Raw genomic sequence first — 23,031 nt, 5'->3', positions numbered from 1 at the left:
TAGGAACTTTGTTAACTATATCGTACATTTATCTATGATAGAATATGATCCAGAATATCATACCAGTAGTATTGTTGACGTACTGTACATCCATACGCTGCAAGATCACAAGAGCTGTGTATGTACGATTTGGGCTGTGGTTGTCTCCTCATCTTCCTTTCACATCCTTCTTGGCTCTCATAGAGGAAGTAATCTTTGGTCTTATTGCTCGAGCCCATTCCAGTGTAAACAGTAATGGAAGTTGATCCCATCAGGAATGCCATTTAAAGACATTAACAGCTATGACAGTCTGACTCATAGATTGCATCGAGCACTCAGAGAAAACGGGGAGGGACATTATGGAAGACAACTACTCGGGCAAATAAGGGAAGATCCGACGAGAAAAAAGTAAGCAGTAATGCAATACTATCTTGTTACAGGAAATATGGCTGTACTAAAGAGCTTTTTTACATTTCTCAAAATGTTTTTTTTTGTTCTATTTCGCTCCTTTACAAGACTTACAATCATTAAGTATCCTACTGACTAAAGTAGGCCTAAATAACTTAAGACCTTATGACCTGAAGACTAAAACTGGTTCTTATCATGCTGCTTCAATTGTGATGCTCACACATTTGGAAGGCTCTATTAAAAAGAAACCTTACCAGATTATTGTTACGTGTCTGTTTCTGTTTAATTCCGTTTTGACCTTATTTGGTAGTTCCTGTTCTGGTTTAGTTAATTTGTAATCATCGTCTAGTCCTGTCACCTGTCTTCAGTTAATTATCTTGTTTGCTCGTTTGTTCCCGGTTTCTTTAAATAGTCCTGAGTTCTACCCTGTCGTTGTCAGATCTTGAGTTACATCAATGTATCTACGTGTTGATGCTATTTAATAAAGAAGAAGCCTTTTTGTTAAACTCCTGGATCGTGCACTTGTCTCTACAACACCATACCATAACAGAAGATCTGACCGCTACCATAAGATGGAGTTTGCGGATCGCCTCTCTGCCCTGGCTCGCCGAGATTTGCCGTTGACGGAGTTCGCTAAAGAATTCAGCAGAATCGCAGAGATAATGGGTTTTGACGATACCGCGTTGAACTCCTTGTTCTGGATCGGGGCCAATTACAATCGCCCCGTGGACCTCCCAGACACCACCGGACTCAGCTGGAGGGAAGGGATCCTCCGGTGTCTGGAGAGTGTTCAGCCCTGATCCAGAACCAACCCTCCACCTTCCGTGTTTCAATTAATCCAGCCGCCGTACGAGGCGATCATGATTCTGCCCGCGGCGAAGATGGTTCCGCCGTTCCACTGCGATGATTGTGCCGCCGTCCGAGGCGAAGACAGTTCCGCCGACACAAGACGCGGGGCTATTGGATGAGGCTCTGCCCCCGGAGTTCTCGGCTCCCGTACTCTCTCCAGTGCCTGCTCCTCGCCAGTGCCCTCCAGTGCCTGCTCCTCGCCAGTGCCCTCCAGTGCCTGCTCCTCGCAAGTGCCCTCCAGTGCCTGCTCCTCGCAAGTACCCTCCTGCATCTCCGCTGGTTCCGCCCAGCTCTCCTGCGTCTTCGCTGGTTCCGCCCAGCTCTCCTGCGTCTTCGCTGGTTCCGCCCAGCTCTCCTGTGTCCCCGCTGGTCCCGTACGAATCCTCGCTCCCAGAGTACCCCCGAGAAGTCGCACTTCCAGAGCACCCCCGAGTATTCGCGCTGTCAGAGCGCCGCCGAGAATCCGCGCTGCAAGAGCGCCCTCCTGCGTCTCCGCTGGTCCCGTCCAGCCCTCCTGCGTCTCCGCTGGTCCCGTCCAGCCCTCCTGCATCTCCGCTGGTCCCGTCCAGCTCTCCTGCGCCTCCGCTGGTCTCGTCCAGCCCTCCTGCGTCTCCGCTGGTCCCGTCCAGCTCTCCTTCGTCTCCGCTGGTCCCGTCCAGCTCTCCTTCGTCTCCGCTGGTCCCGTTCAGCTCTCCTTCGTCTCCGCTGGTCCCGTCCAGCTCTCCTTCGTCTCCGCTGGTCCCGTCCAGCTGTCCTGCGCCTCCACTGGTCCCGTCCAGCTCTCCTGCGTCTCCGCTGGTCCCGTCCAGCTCTGCGCCTCCCAAGCGCCCTCAAGTATCCGCGCTGCAAGAGCGCCCCCAAATGTCCGCGCTGCAAGAGCGCCCTCAAGTATCTGCGCTGCAAGAGCGCCCTCAAGTATCCGCGCTGCAAGAGCGCCCCCAAATGTCCGCGCTGCAAGAGCGCCCTCAAGTATCTGCGCTGCAAGAGCGCCCTCAAGTGTCCGCGCTGCAAGAGCGCCCTCAAGTGTCCGCGCTGCAAGAGCGCCCTCAAGTGTCCGTGCTGCAAGAGCGCCCTCAAGTGTCCGCGCTGCAAGAGCGCCCTCAAGTGTCCGCGCTGCAAGAGCGCCCTCAAGTGTCCGCACTGCAAGAGCGCCCTCAAGTGTCCGCGCTGCAAGAGCGCCCCCCAAATGTCCGCTCCTCCCGAGCGCCCCCTAGAACCCGCTCCTCCAGAGCGCCCTCCAGTGTCCACTCCTCCTGAGCGCTCCACAGAGCCTGCTTCTCCTCAATTGTTCCCTGGGTATATAGCCCCCCCCCCCCCCCCCCCCCCCCAAGAAAATTTTGGGGGGGGCTATATACCCCTGGCCTGCGTGGCCGCCATGGCCTCCCATGTCTCCTGATCCGCCATGGCCTCCCGTGTCCCCTGATCCGCAATGGCCTCCCGTGTCTCCTGATCCGCCATGGTCTCCCGTGTCTCCTGATCCGCCCTGGAGGCTTCCCTGGTCTCCTCCCTGTCCTGGCCCGGCTCCAGCCTCCAGAGCGCACGCCCCCCCCGCCCGTTATGTGTATGTTACGGTGCGGGACGCACCTTCCGGGAGGGGGGCGATATCTGTGACGTGTCTGTTTCTGTTTAATTCCGTTTTGACCTTATTTGGTAGTTCCTGTTCTGGTTTAGTTAATTAGTAATCATCGACTAGTCCTGTCACCTGTCTTCAGTTAATTATCTTGTTTGCTCGTTTGTTCCCGGTTTCTTTAAATAGTCCTGAGTTCTACCCTGTCGTTGTCAGATCTTGAGTTACATCAATGTATCTACGTGTTGATGCTATTTAATAAAGAAGAAGCCTTGTTGTTAAACTCCTGGATCGTGCACTTGTCTCTACAACGCCATACCATAACAATTATATTATGAAGAATAATCCTACTGGAGGCATGACAGGAATTTTGTTCTTCAGTAGTCTTGTCTGATATGGTGTATAGACAGGAAAGCTACCTGCAAAGAGGATGAAGAGCAAGAGTCTCTAGATCCATTATACATTTACTGGAAATGTCTGGCCATATTAGTGCTGTTTATACCCAAAACAGACTTAAAGCAATTACGCAGGTCAGCTCCTCTTATTCACAGCTGGTTGAAAATACACAGGCTTTAATGTCTGAGTTGATCCAAGAATATCTTAACATTCATCTCTTTCTTTTAGAAAGATAGGAGATTACTATGTCTATGAACAGTTTTTATATTCTGTAAAGTATGTAATTTTAAAACACTTCATTTTTTGAACACTACAGATATAGATATGTTTTATTTTATTTACAGAAATTTACAAATGGAGCACATGCATGCTGTGATACCTATTGGTTCTGCAGTTTCCCCAACACTGTAAAAAAAAAAAAAAAAAAAAAAAGTTGAGCCAACTTAAAATTTTAAGGCAACCATCTTTTTGCAGATTTTTGAGTTCTCTCAACTTATTTTTGTAGGAAATTCTCAACTTTTTGTTGTATAAACTTAAAACAGCAAGTTGAGAAAACTCAAAAATCTGCTGAAGTTTGTTGCCTTAATTTTAAGTAGGCTCAACTTTTTTTTTTTTACAGTGAACTGGAGCTTTCTAATAATTGCAGTTTGTCACGTCCCTCTTACTCTCCTTGCATAGCACTAAATCTGAAGTGCTGAGCACATTTCTTTCTTTGGACATGAGCACAGGGCAAGCAGGGAGGCTTGATTTTCCACTCACAGCTCTGTGTGTGTGTGTGTGTATGTGTGTGTGTGTGGGTGGACAGAAGGACTCTGCAGTCATGCCTGTGTGAGTTTTGGCCCGTCTCCACTCCTATCAGATGCAGGTTAATGAGAGTCTTTGAAAGTCATATAATTTCATTAGCATATGGCTTGGTAAACTTTTTAACATGAAATGCCATTTTTTATTTATATTAGTAAGTACTGTGCCTATTATTATGCTATATACAATATATTACTGTATATTTAAAATGTAGTTGGTGTTTTGTGGTGTTATGTAGGGTGTTTTTGAAAGCACAAAGTAGATTGAAGCACCCCTTTACTTAAATTCATTACTTCAGACTTATGTGCCCTCTAGAAACTTGCGTTGTGCAGGTGACCATCGCTCTATTGTGCCATCTCAAAGAGGCACAAAATCACTTTCACTGATTTTTAAATTAAATGTTCCCTCCAGGTGTAATGCAATCTTCAAGAATCGGATAAAAACACAACTCTTCCATCTTTATTTGACCCTCTAACTCTAGCACTCTCTCTTCTAATTCTAAAAAAAAAAAAAAAAAGACTAACAGTAGCTTTTCTAATCTTTTTGTATTCTATCGGTTTTCTTTTTATTTGTTATACAATTAACAAAAGCAAAAAGGCCTCTAAATTATTAAATTATTAATTATAAAATTTAAATTATGCAATTAAAAAAATCTTTGCTATGAGTACAGCTAACTGAGACTTGTTATAGAACTTGCATATCATTGCTCATTTGATGATTTTGATTGCTTCCATCGTCCTCATTTGTAAGTCGCTTTGGATAAAAGCGTCTGCTAAATAACTAAATGTAAATGTCAAGTCAAGTCAAGTCACCTTTATTTATATAGCGCTTTTAACAATGTAAATTGTGTCAAAGCAACTGCACAATATCAAAATCAAAATCCTCTGGCCAACAAACCAGCAGTTCAATTTAACTGCAGCAAAGTCAGATTGTAAGGTCTCAACTAGTTCCAGTGGTCATTTGGTAATTCTGTATGTTGTCTGAGCGTTGGCATCCTCTTAGGTCCTCTGAGGGGTTGGCATTATCTTTTCTCAGGTGTTCGGTCATCTCAGATCATTTAGGGGTTGGATCCAGACTGAAGCTTCTGTCATTCCTAATTAATTAGCGTAGCTGCTGTTCCATCTAAGCAAAAATGATTTGTTCAACCCAAGCTAAAGAATAATAATAATGTACATTTGATCAGATATACTACAGTACAAGATTATAAAATGCATTATGTGAATGCTTGGCTAAAGAGATGTGTCTTTAATCTAGATTTAAACATAGAGAGTGTGTCTGAACCCCGAACGTTATCAGGAAGGCTATTCCAAAGTTTAGGAGCCAAATGTGAAAAAGCTCTACCTCCTTTAGTGGACTTTGCTATCCTAGGCACTACCAAAAGTCCAGAGTTTTGCGACCTTAAGGAGCGGGTTGGATTGTAGCGTGGTAGAAGACAAGTTAGGTACGCAGGAGCTAAACCATTTAGGGCCTTATAGGCAAGTAATAATATTTTGTAAATGATACGGAACTGAATAGGTAGCCAGTGCAGAGACTGTAAAATTGGGGTAATATGATCATATTTTCTTGATCTGGTAAGAACTCTAGCCGCTGCATTTTGGACTATCTGTAGCTTGTTTATTGAAGATGCAGGACAACCAGCTAGCAGTGCATTACAATAGTCCAGTCTAGAGGTCATGAATGCATGGACTAGCTTTTCTGCATCAGAAACAGGAAGCATGTTTCGAAGCTTGGCAATGTTTCTAAGATGGAAGAATGCTGTTTTTGTAACATGGGAAATATGATTTTTAAAGGACAAGTTGCTGTCTAATATAACACCCAGATTTTTGACTTTAGAGGATGTGACAGTGCATCCGTCTAGTTGTAAATTGTAATCCAAGAGATTCTGTGTATTGTTTTTTGGTCCAATAAGTAATATCTCTGTCTTATCTGAATTTAATAGGAGGAAATTATTGGTCATCCAATCTTTTAAATTTTTTACACAATCTATTACCTTAGATAGTTTAGAAGTTTCACCTGGTTTTGTTGAGATATATAGTTGAGTATCATCAGCATAGCAATGAAAACTAATCCCGTATTTTCTAATAATATTACCAAGAGGCAACATGTATATTGAAAATAGAAGAGGACCTAGGACTGATCCTTGTGGTACTCCATACTTTACTGGTGATAATTGTGATGACTCTCCATTTAAATGAACAAAGTGGTAGCGATCGGACAGGTATGATTTAAACCACCTTAAAGCCTGCCCTTGAATACCAATATGGTTTTGTAGTCGATCTATGAGTATATCATGGTCTATAGTGTCAAACGCAGCACTAAGATCAAGTAATACTAGCAATGAGATGCAGCCTTGGTCTGAAGCAAGAAGCAAGTCATTTGTAATTTTAACAAGTGCAGTTTCTGTGCTATGGTGAGGCCTGAAACCTGACTGAAATTCTTCATAGAGATCATTTTTTTGCAAGAAGGAGCACAATTGAGCAGACACAACTTTTTCTAAAATTTTTGACATAAACGGAAGATTTGAAATGGGTCTGTAATTTGCCAGTTCATTAGAATCTAGTTGTGGTTTCTTAATAAGAGGCTTAATAACCGCCAGCTTGAATGGTTTTGGGACGTGACCTAAGGCTAACGATGAGTTAATAATATTGAGAAGCGGTTCTTCTGCTACGGGCAACAACTCTTTCAGTAGTTTAGTGGGTATAGGATCTAATAAACACGTTGTTGGTTTAGATGCACTGATAAGTTTATTTAGCTCTTCCTGTCCTATAGTTGTAAAGCACTGCAGTTTTTCTTTGGGTGCGATGAATGAAGCTGAAATACTAGACGCAGTAGAATCTACATTTGTTATTGTATTTCTGATGTTATCTATTTTATCAGTAAAGAAATTCATAAAATCATTACTATTAAATTGTGAGGGAATATTTAGATCGGGCGGTGTCTGTTTATTTGTTAGTCTACCCACTGTGCTAAATAAGAACCTTGGATTGTTTTGGTTATTATCTATGAGTTTGCGGATATGCTCTACCCTGGCAGCTTTTAGAGCCTGTCTATAGCTGGACATACTGTTTTTCCACGCAATTCTAAAAACTTCCAAGTTAGTTTTTCTCCATTTGCGCTCAAGAATACGAGTTTCTTTCTTGAGAGAATGGGTATAACTGTTGTACCATGGCGCAGTACATTTTTCTCTAACCTTTTTCAATTTGAGGGGGGCAACAGCTTCTAATGTATTAGAGAAGATAGTGCCCATGTTGCTAGTTATTTCGTCTAGTTCATGTGTATTTATGGGTACACAGAGCAGTTGAGATAAATTAGGCAGGTTATTTGTGAATCTGTCTTTGGTGGCTGGAACAATAGTTCTGCCCAGACGATAACGCGGAGCCATATAATTAATATCAGTAATACGCAGCATGCACGATACAAGGAAATGATCAGTAACATCATCACTTTGAGGTATGATATCTATATCGGTAAGATCAAGTCCATGCGATATAATTAAATCTAGCGTATGATTAAAACGATGAGTGGGCCCGGTGACGTTTTGCTTGACTCCAAAAGAGTTTATTAGGTCAGTAAACGCAAGTCCTAGCACATCATTTGTATTATCAACGTGAATGTTAAAATCTCCGACAATTAGCAGTTTATCAACATTAACCAATAGATCTGAGAGGAAATCTGCAAATTCTTTTAGGAAATCTGTATATGGCCCTGGCGGTCTATACACAGTAGCCAGAGCAAGAGATAAGAGAGATTTATTTTGCATATCTAACAGTGTAACATTAAGCAGAAGTATTTTGAATGACTTAAACCTCCTGTATCCTGTTTTCTGAGTAACATTGAGAATATCACTATATATTGTTGCCACACCGCCGCCACGGCCAGTCTGACGGGGCTCATGTTTATAACAGTAGCTCGGTGGAGTAGACTCATTTAGACCAAAATATTCATTTGGTTTCAGCCAGGTTTCAGTCAGGCAGAGTACATCAAAATTATTATCTGTGATCATTTCATTTACAATAACTGCTTTGGGTGCGAGTGATCTAATATTTAGGAGCCCAAGCTTCAAAAATTGTTTTTGTTCATTTATTTTGTGTTTTTCTGGTTTAATCACGATCAGATTTTTTCTAGATCCTGCATTAAATTTATATTTTGACCTCGCTATTCGGGGGACAGACACAGTCTGTATAGATTGGACAACGCGGGTACTTCTATCATTTAAGTGGGTAGAACAAAAGTCATTTGAGAATTGACTTACTAGTCAGATGGAGCGTAGCGTTCTGGAGATGTTGTCCGACAGGAGTTCCGCTCCGACTCTGCTGGGGTGCAGGCCATCAGCACGGAAAAGCCTAGGACGCTCCGGGCGATGTGCTGCGTACCGTCTCGATCAGGCTCCTGTAGTCCCTCTTCAGTGTCTCCGTCTGCCGCAGCTTGATGTCGTTAGTCCCCACGTGCAGCACGACAGCCCCGATGCTCTCATCGCCCTTCAGGATCGCGGGTATCTGCGCAGAAACATCGAGAACACGAGCACCGGGGAAACAGTGTGTGTGCACTTTACCTTCAGCTAGCGTAGCACGGACGTGCCGGACGATGGAGCTTCCGACGATCACAGCGTCGCGTTCCGTCTCGCGGAGGGGAGCGAAGCGGTTCCGGGTGGAGATCTCGAAGACCGGAGGCGGCGAGGTTGTCCCCCAGGGCCTGGCTCGCGTCTTCCGCTGCTGTTGTTGCACCCAGGGTCCGTGGCGTCCCGGCGCCGGAGTGAAGGACATCTGTGAAGACCGCGTCCTGGGTGCACAGTGTCTGTATAGAGAAACGCACGGAGTAGAGGTGGTGGGAGTGTTAGCAGCGTGCTGTATACTTACCCCGGACTTGTGAGCTTCAGCCCGGGATGTTTCCAGCGCGGCTCTCCTCTCTCTCAGCTGGGCCTGCTTCTCCACCAGGTCGCGGATCTGCTTCTCCACGGCCTCCAGCTCCAGCTGCACCGAATGCAGCTCGAACGTGTCCTCACCTGCACTCAAAGGTAGACACAAATCCGCCATTTAAGCAAATAAGAGTGAGACAAAGGCAATGTGTGTGAATAGAGTATTAGCAGTGTAAACTAGATTAGCGGCAGGCACGCTGCCTATGCTAACAGGCTATAAGCTAATAGCAAACACGAGAAATCAAAATAAAACTAGTGATAACAAGGCGCTCCGATTGTTTTTGTTTTAGAATGCTATTGTGGATATATTCACACGTTATAAAAAACGAAAAAGGTAGTGTATAAAATAGTTTTAAGATAAAAAAAATAGACGATAAAGAATCAACTTGACAGAGCTCAAACTCAAAACACGTAGTCACAAATCAGCGCATGCGCAAAAAAGATGTGCCAAAATACGCACATCTTATTTAGTTGCTTATTTAAATGTAATGTAAATAAGCAACTAAATAAAAGTTAGTAACACTACTTTTTTGTATCCTTGTTGCACTTATGTGCTCACTATACTGTAGTAATAACAGTAAATTATGCATGATCACAAGCAACTAACTCTAAACCAAACCTTTGCACTTACCATATGTGCATTTTGTTAATTAATTACTCAGTACTTGAATTGTTGTAATTACATTGTAACAACAGTGTAATTACACTATAACAAGGACACCTTAAACTGAAGCTTAAAATTCTTAACAAAATGCTCCTCTCTCTTTGTTTTGGATTCGTGTGCAATAATTTATGCTTCTGTATGCCCCCCATTGGTTGCTGATCCGTTCTCTGCTGACATCTTAAGACTTTTAAATACAATTATATTATGCCTTGGAATCCCTTGATTCCATTTTTAAAGCTGTTATCATATTGTAGGAAATTGTTATTCTACTTAAGGTGGACACTTGGGATCAGAGCATTATAGGTTTCCAAGATGTCCATTTATTTATTGCATTAAATGCATTTGAATTGTGCCCGTACAGCAACAGTCCATTAGCTCATCTAGAAGAGACTCTCTCTCTATCTCTCTGGATGTGGGGATTCAGTATGGCGACTTTCCCACCAAAAACAATGAAATAGATCAAAGTACAAATGATAAAATTTGTTTAGCAAAAAGCAAATGACCTTGAGTTTTAATTTCTGCTACACTCATCATGGTGCGACTGGAACAAAGCACACCACTAAATGAGAAACTTGTGCCAAAAGCTTTTGTAGTTCCATTATCAAGCCCACAGTGTTTTTCTCACTAGCTCTCTGTGGTGTTGGGAGACAGAAAACTCGAACGTCATGCCATGTCATTGGAAAGTTATGGCCAGATTAGACTTGATAACACGAGCTGAACAACTATTTTTTTCTGGCAGATAAGCTCTCTCTTCTAGCTCATTATAATACTAATGTGTTATCTATATTAAAGGTAACACGTCCACCTGTATTTGAATGAATGAAGGATCCAGCAGATGGAGCTCACCCGCCTGGGACTTCTGTCAGCTCTGTGGAGCTTGGGTATAAATCTTGCCTCGCATAGGTCGGCCAATAACAATGAAGTGGATTTTCTGATGAGACCGCAATATTCCTCTCTGTGCCAGCTTCAGGGAAAAAGAGCAAGAATGGCTTCATGACTGATGATGAGGGCTCATTTAAGTATATTTCCTAATTTTAAACCCACATTAGATGTTCAGTACCAAGGTTTGGTTTTTAGAGCAGCTCTTTAGAGGCCGGGACTTCCCACCTCTTCATGACTTAAAATTGATTGCATGGCAGCAGCTGTCAGGTGGAGCATAGGGTATCCATGCTAGGGGTGGGAATCTTCAGGCACTTCACCATCTGATCTGATTCCGATTCTAGGAGTCACAATATGATTCCAAAAAGATTCTTGATCTACATTATTTTTCCCCAATTAATTCTTATCCTGTGCAAATACATCTTTACAACTTTACATTTTAACCAAAATTGCAGTTTCTATGCTTTTTGTTCATGGTTGGAAACGCTGTATGTCAGTACTGCCATCTTAAAAATAGGGGTGTGAATCTTCACTGGTTTCACGATTCAGTTCTATTACGATTATCATTATCAACTCGATATCACGGTGCGTCACATTCTCAGTTGTCAATATTACTGCACATGGCTACATTTTTATATAAATTGTATATCAAATTTATTTGTGCCAAATTAACTTTTTTTTATTATATAAGCAGGCTACTTTTTAAAACAATTACTTATTGTGCTTATTAATAAGTGTTCTTTAAGTATCTGGAAATTTACAGACAGTAGTTATGGGTTTTTAATTTTTTCCTCAGCATTATTGCCATTTGATTATTACTGATGAGATCATAGACAGTGGCAGCTTTAACAGCCTGCATTCACACTAATGCACAGATCTATTTCGATATATCAGATGTTTTGTCCTGCTCTGGAAAACATAACTGACTGTCTACATCAATTTCGTATAAAGGTATTCGAAAATGCAAGTGCTTTTAACCGCAGCCGCAATCGAGCTTCAGGACAAACAAACACAAAGCGCACGTGAAAGTCTGTTAGTGCGCGTGTTTCGTGCATCTAATAGTACTGCATTCCAAACAGCATAAATGAAAGCATATCTAAAGTAAAACACGGCGGGTGGAAGCACACACTGTCAAGCAATGCGCAGTGTCTCACAGTGCAAATTCTGTGCAATGAAGCCCGCCGCATCTCTAGCGCGCACACGTGCCATATGCGGGGAAAAACCAAGCTCAGAATTGAAGAGAGAAACGCGATGCATCGAAGAATCAATATTTTTTTTCTCCCACCCCTAATCCATGCTGCATATGGTCACCCTTACGTCTGCCCTGTAATGGCAAGGTGTATGTCCAGTAGATGTACACTACCAGTCAAAAGTTTGGACGCACCTGAGGATGTTTTTTTCTATTGGTCATCAAAATCCTTTGGTCTATATTAATTTTATTCTTGAATGCTTGAAATTAGTTTTGTAGATACAAATTGCACTTTCATACAAATAGCCTACCCTTCAAAAGTCAGGGAGCTAGTGTGATTTTTGTTTTTTTTTGTTTTTTAAATCAAATTTGTTTTTGAAAGAATTTTCTTATGCGTACCATACATTTATTTAATCAAATCCAAAATCTAAATAAAATCAGTAATATTCCTAAATATTATTACAATTTAAAATAAGTGTTTTCTATTTTAATCAAGTTTAAATTGTAATTTATTCATGTGATGGCAAAGGCTGAATTTTTAGCGTCAGTCTTCTGTGTTGCATGATCCTTCAAAAATAGTTCTAATATAATGATTTGGTGCTTAACTAATATTTTTTATTATTACCAATGAAAAAAAAAACATAGTTGCTTAATATTTTTGTAGAAATAGCCATGCATTTTTTTGAGGATTCTTTGAATCGAATGTTCACAAGTACATAATTTCACTCGCGTATGTCGGTTTTGATTAATTAAATGTACACTTGCTGAATAAGTTATGTTTTTTTAAATATATATATATATATATATAATATATGCAAAAATATATGTTGTTTTATTTATTTATATATATATATATATTTAATTATATAGTAAACTAATAATAATAATTTGTTTTGATTTTATAATTTTTTTGTCATTTGTTATTTCATAGTTTTGATGAATTTACTATTATTCTGGAAAAAACAAATGCAAATCTAGACACATACAAAACTGGAGGAAATGTGAGTGATTTGCTGTTAAAAACTACAGAACCACAATGTTGGAATTTGCCTGTGCAGGCAAATTTACAGCCACACGACTTCGTTATCTTTCATGTCCATAACACAAACATTGAGGTTATGTGCCAAAATTTTGGGTTAGAAAGGTTAAGGATTTAATAAAAATTTAAAAAAGTACTAATACTAATAGTGATGTTTTGATAAAGCAAGCCCCACTAATAAAGAATGAGTCAGTGTGTCCAAACCTTTACTGATGTTGACATTACTAGATTGTTTCAGAGTATTAGTATCAGAAGCATACTGCATTTAGTTGCAAGGATGCATTCTCGTGAGAACCAAAATTGTTCTTCTTGGCTGTAAGTAAAAAGTTTTGCAGAAAACATTGAGGCTGAAGGTGATAAAGAGAGTGAGAGGTAAAGGAAGAATGGTTTTAAATTGCCTTTTTGCTAATGTACCGATTAATGACTGCAGAAACCGAGATTTAGGGATATTTTTCTCCACCAATGGAGCTTTTGTGTCTCATACATTGCGCCAGACCCTGACATCTTTCCATTGCCCGTCTGCCTCGCAGCCAATACAGAACTACAGTAAATCCTTCAACTAAATCCAGGGCTTGTCTCAGCCTATAAAAACACAGCAAGAATTAGACCTTGATGCCCCTCCCAGATGCAGCAATGCACATTTTATAGCGCAAGCCTGGTGCCAGATGGGTAAAACCAACACAGTCACCCCATGTCCGCTGTCCACGGCTCCATACAGGTGTGCTGTATATGTGTTCTGATAGAGACCTCTTCCAGCCTCTTTATATAAATTAATTAAAAGTCTAGTTTAACGATAGATTTGGAGTTTAGTACCATGCATTCAGTTTGAACTTCATTTCAAATAATAATAATATACTTCAACCAACAATAACTTATTTTTGCTTTTTTAATAAATGCAAAATTTCTTGAATATTTTTGAGTGATGACACAGAAATGGATCATTAATCTAGAGTTTTGAATCCATTCATGAAAATTACAGTTTGAACTGCTTCACAGAAATGAACTGTACTTACTATCACATTCTATCGTTTTTGTGTCTGAAGTTGAAGTAAAAAAAAATTATAATTTAAACATTTTTTTGCATTCACATATTTGTTAGACAAATATTTTTTTAATATGCAATATTTTGGCAAGCAGTAAATTAAGTATTAATTTTTTTTTTATTAATTGTAGGTCCTAACTGTATTCTGTGTTAAAGCTTACACTGTTATTTATGCACATTTCTGAGATAAATTTACATATCAAATACATCAATATGATGCCTGAACCCATTAAGCAGCTCAGGAAATGGCTTGCCCTGAAAGGCTGTGCGTCAGTCCAGTATCAGCCGTGTGCTGCATGTGTTTGCATAAATTTGTTGAATAGATTGAAAGATTAATTTAGATCAGTTTATTTCTTTTTAGGTTAAAGGTTTGCATTTTTCTTGGACAATTGGATATTAGCTCAGTTTAGAAAGCAAAGCTGATTTAATGACACTAATGTTTACCTTATCAGTGAAGTTCTTGTCAAATGATGTACAGTTGAACATGTGATTTCGTTTTACTGTAAACGGGTGCTTTTCCCAGGCATAGTCATATCAGGAGGTCAGATTCATTCATACTTCATGGAGACAATGATCTAATGACTTTACTGCTTTGTTTTGCGTTTTGTCTTTTCTCTGAAACATTATCAGTATCAATCCTAATTGGCGAATAAAATGCTGAGCAAGTTGTTTGCTTTGAGCACTTCTTGAAACACAAGCCTCAAGGGGGCTATGGGGTATGACACACATTTCTGTGTGTGTATTTCTGTAAGGGTTGGTTATTGGACCCTATGGAATAGGACCATACACCAAGCCATTTATACATCTCTTGTGTATTTCTCAGGTGAAGGGGGGGCTGTTGTGGGTTAAGCATGATTTCCAAACAACACTGTTCAGGGTATGATTCGTGGGATGAATAGTGAATCACTTTATATTAGTATTTGGAATATACATTTACGTGCAAAAGTTTTTTTTTCTTTAAGAAATGTATATTCTTATTTAGCTAATACACTGTAAATTTATCAAAGATGACCGTGAAGACATTTATAATGTTACACAGGTTTCTGTTTCAAATAAATGCTGTTCTTTTGAACTTCATCAAAGAATCTTGATGCATCATGGTTACCACAAAAATAATAAACGCACAGGATCGTGATTCATGTGACACTAAGATTGGAGTAAATGCTGCTGAAAATTCAACTATGGCATTACAGGAATAACCACATTTTATAATGGGTTAGGAATAATGTACATTCATCTGGTTTTTATCGCAGAATAACCTTCAACAGGGTGATCAGGACCCCGGCACAAAGCAGATTACACTACTTCCCACACAAGTAAATAATTGGGCACGGTATATTGATTTGAGTTGAGATATGTTATTAGCTCACTGAACGCAAAGCTTCCGTGAAGAAAACAGTCGTTAGCAAGCAGCTTTTAGCCAAGACAAATTAACAAGTTGAAATTAGACAAACATTTAAGAAATATAGTACAGCCATACCATTTATTACACAGCTTTTAACCACATAAATAATTATAGGAAAAAGAGGTATTGATTTAAGATGAAAATGTTTATTATTTTATAATCCATTATGGTGTACAAAGCAATCATTATAGCAAGGAGATGAACACAGCAGCAATATTACACTACTATTAATACTGAAGTCCTCCAATTTAATTTTTAATACAATCATTAATTATAACAAGATAGCAGCAGCTGCTTCTATATAAAAACAAGAGAGAGCGATGAGCAGTATGTTATTCAGGGTTGCTACTGACAAATGGTTGTTATCGGGAAGTCACGACTGACTTATCATAATCAAGAATTCCAGAGAGCTGTGTAATAGATACAAATAAAAGTTATTTTAAATATAAATTATTGTGCTATTTCACAATATTACGAATTTTACTGTATATTTTAATCAAATGAATGCATCCAAATGAAGCATGTAAGACTTTCAAAAACAAATATTTTATTGACCCCCAAATTTTGAATGGTAGTAGTGTACAACTTCTAAACCTCCATATCAACAATTTATTAAACAATTGGACTTTCATGTGCATAATAAAATACTCCCTGTAGTCCAGATGTGTATGCCAGCAACCCGAGCTCTGCTGAAAGCTTTACAAACCTAAATTGTATCACCGTAATTTTCAGATTGGCAGTCATGTGTGATACTAGCTAATGTAATTGAACTAATAGCCCTGCCGTTGAGTTCGAAATGGATGAGGCTTAATGGGACGAGTATATTTGCCAGAAGTTTTTGCGTTGACCTCTCTCTGACTTTCTCTCTAGCTGATTTATTTCCGTGTAGGAAACCAGGTGAATGTATGTCTGATGCTGATGATGTAGATTAATGAGGCTTAAGGAAGCCTTATTATTTATCAAGATAAAATGCAGATGATGGTAAAGGAACCTGTTTAGTCGAGTCCCGCAGGATGCTAAATATTTGCCCTGCTAATTGCAAACAAAACTGTGCAAAATCAGTATCATTAGTGCCCACTGGGACAATTTATCATGTTTAGTCTAGCCGAGAACTTGGATACTTCGTCTTTGCCAGTTCAGTGTTTTGGCTTCTTTATCAATCAAAGTCATAAGCTTTTAAGATGACAGCCATTTGACAACAGAGCTTCTCGCATCAGTTTTGCTGCACCTTTCCTTTCTTCAAAGCATTTATAAGCAGGACCCTGTGAAGACAGAGACCTGTTCTGCAGTAGTGGGACTGAACAGCATGAGGACCATTAGACTCTATTCTCCCAGCTGCTGTTTGTGTGTACCAGATTTCTCTCGCTGCTGCTGACAAGCCATGCAGACAGAAAGAGAGTTCATAGGTGTCGGAAGGAAAATTTTCAATCTCATTTTTGCTTGTGTAATCAAAATTGGAGCTCTCTTGTCACACTGAAAACCATTTGTCTGGGAATTGAGGACTTTCTTTCCCCTGAGGTCTCTCTGGCTCTGAGACTTTGTCATCTAAATTGACGGAAGATGTGATTTTGAGCCAGCATAGAATTTCATTCCCACCCTGCAGGCCTGCATCTCTTTTTCGGGAAGAAAAATGGCCATGGTGTAGGAATGAGACATTCCAGTATAGACAGTAATGCAAGATTAAAGTATTGTTCCTGAAAGAAAATTTCATTCGCCCATAAGAGAATTGTCTTTTCTTAGCAATATCTGCAGTGACGGTCTGTGAATCTATGTTTCCCACACCATTTGCAATCAATATCGTCTGTTAAATCTCGAATGGGATGTTATTTACTCATTTTGCTGCTAAGGTGTGAATTTTTAAAGCAGAATTGTAGGTAGTTTTGTATACGTGATGTACATTACATGGCAAAAAATGGATTCACATTATGAACAGATTTAGCCATTTCAACTGCACCTATTATAGGTGCATAAAATTGGTTTTGAAAATAAATGTTCAGCAAATGCATATGGATGTAGTCATTGTGTGTCCACATATTTTTAGCCAATGCTGATAATCGTAATGTAATGCTTAAATCAGATTTGTTGAAAAACATTCTGGTGTCCATGTGAAGTAATCAGCATTCACTGCATGTTGCCATTTATTGATTCCTTCACTCTGACTTTCAAAGATGAGAGAGGGCTCCAGTAATTCACCTGGTTATCATTGACTTAAACACCTTTCTTTTTCCTTTCTTGTCTCCTTACAGCTCAGATCGGCTTATTGATGACACAATAAGGTGAGTCTAACTTCATACAAACAGTTCAAACACTTCTTACACAGAATATACACTCATAAATGGTACCAGTTTCTATTTGTATTTGTTTTATTAAAATATCTGGTCTCTTCTGAAAGAGGAGCCTGCCAAGGGTCATAAACTCAAGAAGAAAGTCGATGGATTGATACAGACAACTGACCCATTGCTTTTGCATTGAGTTGATATTGCTAGTTTAGAACTGGAAGTGGATTTAGACTCTAAAGTTCAAAAATGAAAATGCTATATATATATATATATATATATATATATATATATGTGTGTGTCAGTGAGTGACCCTGGACAACAAAACCAGTCATAAGTGTCAGCTTTTCAAATTATTTATACATACAATTTATACATCAAAGCTGAGCAAATAAGCTTTCCATTGATGTATGGTTTGTGATAGGACAATATTTGGCCAAGATACAACTATTTGAATATCTGGAATCTGAGGGTGCAAAAAATTCTAAATATTGAGAAAATCGCCTTTAAAGTTGTCCAAATGAACTTCTTAGCAATGCACATTACTAATCAAAAATTCATTTTTGATATTTACAGTAAGAAGTTTACAAAATATCTTCATGGAACATGATCTTTACTTAATGCCCTAATGATTTTGGCATAAAATAAAAATCGATAATTTTGACCCATACAATGTGTTTTTGGCTATTGCTACAAATATACCCCAGCGACTTAGGACTGGTTTTGTGGTCCAGGGACACACACACACACACATACAGATACATATATATATATATATGACAATCAACACTCAAGGATAGACAAAACATCTTCGTTTCCATATTTGCATACTCCCTATAATGGCTGAAACTGAACAAAATTTAGCAAGTTTTTTTGCTTTCTTTACGCACTTTATAGTTGTTATAAGGCACATTGTAAAAAGTAGTAGCCTTAAGTCAACCATATCATGCACTCACTTCCCTGCATTAACGCTGTCAGTTACAACGGGTGCTGCTAGAAATTCATGCTGGTGTGCGGGAAGCCTTACAGTACTTATTAATATTTAGAAATTGCTTTTATTTTATATTTTTCAGTGTTTATTTTACGGTTTGATAATCAATTTGTGTACTTTTTATTATTTCTTTTATTTAATATTTAGGTTCAAAATCTAGTTTTAGTTATTGTTTATTTCCAGTTAGTCATTTTAGTGCTTTAACTTTAATTTAGTTTGTTTTTCTCTGAATAATTATATTTGATATATTTCAGGCTTATTTTAATTAACTAAAATGTTTTTAATAGTTTTTAGTTCATTATAATAACTCTGGGCCAAAACAACACTAGACCACATTGACTTCAATTATATGAACAAAAAACACACATTTTCAAAATATGTTCTCATGAGTTCTGCAGAAGAAAGTCAGTCATTCAGGTATGAAACAACTTGAGAGTGAGTAAATGACAAATGATTTTTGGTGAACTACCCCTTTAAGGGAAACTAACAGAAAAGTGTCATTTGCATGAATCTGCCAGTTTTGCCTTCTTCCTGAGCTGCTTTAGTAGTGAATATTATGTTGCTGGGCACCACCGTCTTTCCCTCACTGCAGATCTATGCTGGGGCATGAGAGAAGCCTACACTTTAACTGCCGCACCTAGGGGAACCCCACAGCTGGCAACCAGCTCTGCTGCTTAATTAAGTCAGCTCCTGAACCATGCAGCTCTTTTTATCCCACCCCAGTCTTATTCAAGCAAAAAATTATGCTATATCAGCTGCTTATAATCATTATCTTCCCTTTGTACCACCCACAGCCTGGCGCTACCAAGATGAGAGCTTATTGTTTAATGTTTCATCTTAGCTCTGAACTCTGAGGAGTGTGGGTGCTCACGTTTCTCTTTTAATGATGTCAGATTGGTCTTCCATCTGTCACAAGCAATTATTTAAGAGCTATACATGTACTATTCTTGCAGGTAACATGTTCAAACAATAGTTGGAAGTCATAATGTATGATACACCCAAATATGGAGTTTAGGAGATCCAATTAAGCTTGTGTGTTCTTCATTTCGTGGTATAAAGATGCTCAGGAGTGTGGGCTGAGAACAAAAGTTAAACAGATGATAAAGGGCATGTATAGAGGTGTCACCACAAAAACACAGGTTATATCAAAATAACTCCTTGTTTGTGACCGAGGGCACCTAGGAGTACAAAACACCAGAGACCTTTTGTTCCCTCAGGGTGCACTCTCTTGTTTACTGTGCTATTACAGTGTAATTACAGCATTCAACAATACAGAATTAAAAAGCATTAAAGGGATATATTTCACCTAAAAATTTATCAAATTTTATGATCCTCATTTCGATCCAAACCTTTGTAATGTTCTTTCCATTATAAAGCAACCTTACACATTTTTCTGTCTTATTTCAGCTTTTAAGCTTTGTATAAAAACACTTAATATTTAACACACATGGACCATTTTATGGTTTTCCCCATCCTTTTTGAAGCTTGAAAGCTTCAGTTTCCATTTTAATCATGGAAAAAAGTTAACAGTACATTCTTCATCTTTTGTGATCCATTAAAGTAAGTTTTGGAATAACATGAGTGTGAGTATTTTTGGATGAACTGTGACTTAAGCTAGGACAAATAATGGCTTTTACAGGAAAACGTCTGATTTGTCCAAAATATGTGGTGTTCACTTTCTGCAGTGTCAAGGGAAATGGATATGTAATGGTTGGTCACTTTTCTGCATACTTTTGGTTTCTAGCTGTGTTTAGCTAACGTCTCTGGAGCATTATATTAATGCAGCTTCTGCCTTCCTGTCTGAAATCAAACCTAGTGAAAGAGACCTTTGCTGTTTTTGAGGTACTTTTTCCTGCGTCTGCAGTCCTGACAGCTGCTGTGCCCTTGGCCTTGACGCGATGATCGGAGGACTTTTTGACCACTTCCAGTGCATATGTGCTGTGATGGACCAGTGCCAATAAATCTACTCTTCTGTTTTTATATATTTATTTATTTTTTCGTCCACAGCATTGCAATGGCAACCAAGGAGAACATGACCTCCCAGCGAGGTTTCTTGAAGTCTATACAGAGCAGGGTCAACACCCTGGCCAGTATCCTTGATTTCTACAAGGAGTGTATGTATGCATTAGGGCTGCATAATGCATCAGTGCAATATTGGTTTGTGTCTGCCTACTTTGGATATGTAAGTGGACATTTCCTGTTTTTACATTTAGCTCACCTTTGTCATGGAACACTCCATAAGTTAAAAACACACATCATTTATTAACACTGTTAAATCTAATCTATCAACATTAAAATTGTAAGGCCTAAATTGTAATAGGCCACAAAAAATATTTGCTGTCTGTATTTGAAGCAATGCAATCTGCTGTATCCCTGTATTTCCTTAACTGACCCCTACTTCAGACCGTTTCCCTGCCATCAATAACCTAATACAGCGGATCAACTTGAGGAAGAGACGGGACTCATTAATTCTGGGAGGAGTCATTGGGATCTGCACCATCCTTCTGCTGTTGTATGCATTTCACTGATGGACTAGGGAGCTAACCGACTTCTTTTGGGGGGTGTTCTGCAGAGCAGTGGCGAAGCCTTGAGAAAGGGCTCAATGAGAGGTGGACCATTGGGGCCACAAGGCAGAAGCCCACCTGGCCTAGTCTGGTAACAGGATTGATTGTGGCCAGCATGGACCTTATTTGTATTTAGCATCGGAAAGGGTTTAGCTCTGACAGCCTTTTTTTGTTTCTGTACTACAAACAATGCGCTGTTCAGATGTGAACCGAGACCGGAGACCAAATTACTTATTAATTAACAGGAATAGATTTCAATGAGCGTATTATAACACAGTGGCTTTGAGACAAGAGCGATGCTGTGAAGCATCAACTTTGCGTTGTGCTGTTCCTGTATATTATTAATCGGAAGAGGGTTTTAATTTGATGATCCTTTTAGTAAGAGGGTTTGTCATCATGCTGTGTACTTTGTGAATTAATAAATTATTCATATACAGGATATTAAAAATGTGTGTCAAACACTAGGGGTCCGTCCTCTAAAGCTTCTATTTTTTAGATATTTCTAAACTCTCTCATCAATGACATTTTAAACTGGAGAACGCAGTCCAATAATAAAACATTTGCATTGCAGCGCTTGACATGTCTAACCCTTCTCTTTCAAGGTGCTGTTGCTTTATGCTTTTACTGATGTGTTACTGATGTGAGAGCAGGTTCAAGTTAAGAATATCTGGCTAAACCAACAAGCCTGCGCTCGCAGCCCACTTGTCTGCTGACTTGCATCCACACAGCTCCTCCTATAGAACTGGAGTGTGAGAGACAGAAGCAGGTCAGAGCTTTAACATGATGAATATGCAAGCTGAAAAGCATCGATCCAGGCAAATGAAAAGCTAGCACAGGGATTGCATGTAGAGGTAAGACCAGCACTCTACGCAGCAGGGTTGTAGGAAAGAGAAGGAAGGATTGGAAGCCTTATTGTCACCACCGGTTTCTCTATCCCTCTTGTGTTTACAAATGATGTGCCATCTATAAAAGTGAGCATTTCTGCTGAGTCTCTCACATCAGGAGCTATATGCCATAGTTTGCCTGAGGTATTTCCATAGATACATAAAGAGTGATGTTCACATAAACTCAATATAATCACTCAATGGAGACATCAGCTTTCCCAAAACAATAACCTAGAATGGGCTGTTGGAAACTAAAAATATATTTCCTCCTTTTTACTTTGTTCCCTGTTGGTCCATTATCTAAAGGCCATATCAGTCTCCTGCCGTTCCAGTCCATACATTGATCAAGTGCCCTTAAATGCAGAACAAATGTTGAGGGACTGAGGGTCTTTTACAGATGAAATGAGCCTCATTGACCAAAGGTGGTGTTTCTCGCCATACTTCCAGTGAGTTTATTGCATTATTGGTGGATTTTGTGGCAACAGCACTAAAATATCTAAAAGAAGCAAATTGTAGATGAAGTCACAAATGAGGTACCTGGTTGTTTTCTCTGCCTAAATGTGTCTGTATGAGAGGTACTGCAGCAGTCATTTGGAAGCTAATAGGCCACACACAGAACTCCACAGGAAGTCTCCTCACCTCCCCTGCTGACTGAAACGTTCTCTTTATGCCAGCACAGAGAATAAACGAGTAAATCTTTGTCATCTCCGCATTGTTTTATTTTACTCTGTATGTTGCCTTATTTTGTTCTTTCCTAGTGTTCTTATGATAGGACTCCTACCTGATCTGAGGTGAGAACGGAGACATCACACACATCAACCTGCTCTGATATTCATGAATTTTGAGCTATGATGGCACTGGAATATTTTAGGGTTTTTATTCCTTTGCTCTGTTGAGGTTAAAGTAGACTGCTAGCAAAACTGCTCTCTGAATGTAGCACTACACAATGAAGCCCTTTCTGCATAATTTACAGATGCTGAGTAGTCAGTGAGTCTGAAACTGGAGACAGAGATCACAATCTTACTCTGTCACCGTTGTGCCCTTGAGCGAGACACTTAACCTGAAGTCATTCCAGGGCAACTGACAATCAGCCTGCATCAGTGCTGCTCCTGGAGGGCCAGTGTCCTGCAGAGTTTAGCTACTTGCCCCAACACACTTGCCAGGACGTTTCTAACTTTGAGGT

At 39.6% G+C, this 23,031-nt stretch overlaps 1 protein-coding gene across 1 annotated transcript in view; it reads left to right on the top strand.

Annotated features, from left to right (window-relative positions):
* The window catches only part of LOC306851026 (Golgi SNAP receptor complex member 1-like), a 32,066-nt gene extending 10,663 nt beyond the window's left edge, over positions 1 to 21,403 (top strand). Inside the window, exons 7-9 of the mRNA XM_079387066.1 lie at positions 17,380 to 17,409; positions 20,408 to 20,490; positions 20,804 to 21,403. Coding sequence (XP_079243192.1) covers positions 17,380 to 17,409; positions 20,408 to 20,490; positions 20,804 to 20,928 — 238 coding nt within the window. The 3' untranslated portion in view covers positions 20,929 to 21,403. The remainder of the gene's footprint in view (positions 1 to 17,379; positions 17,410 to 20,407; positions 20,491 to 20,803) is intronic.
* The last annotated feature ends 1,628 nt before the right edge of the window (positions 21,404 to 23,031 follow it).

The sequence above is a fragment of the Barbus barbus genome (genome assembly GCF_936440315.1).
Source record: "Barbus barbus genome assembly, chromosome: 31".
Taxonomy (NCBI): Eukaryota; Metazoa; Chordata; class Actinopteri; order Cypriniformes; family Cyprinidae; genus Barbus; species Barbus barbus.
The sequence above is the reverse complement of the archived record's forward strand: the minus strand, read 5'-3'. Positions and strand labels throughout refer to the sequence as shown.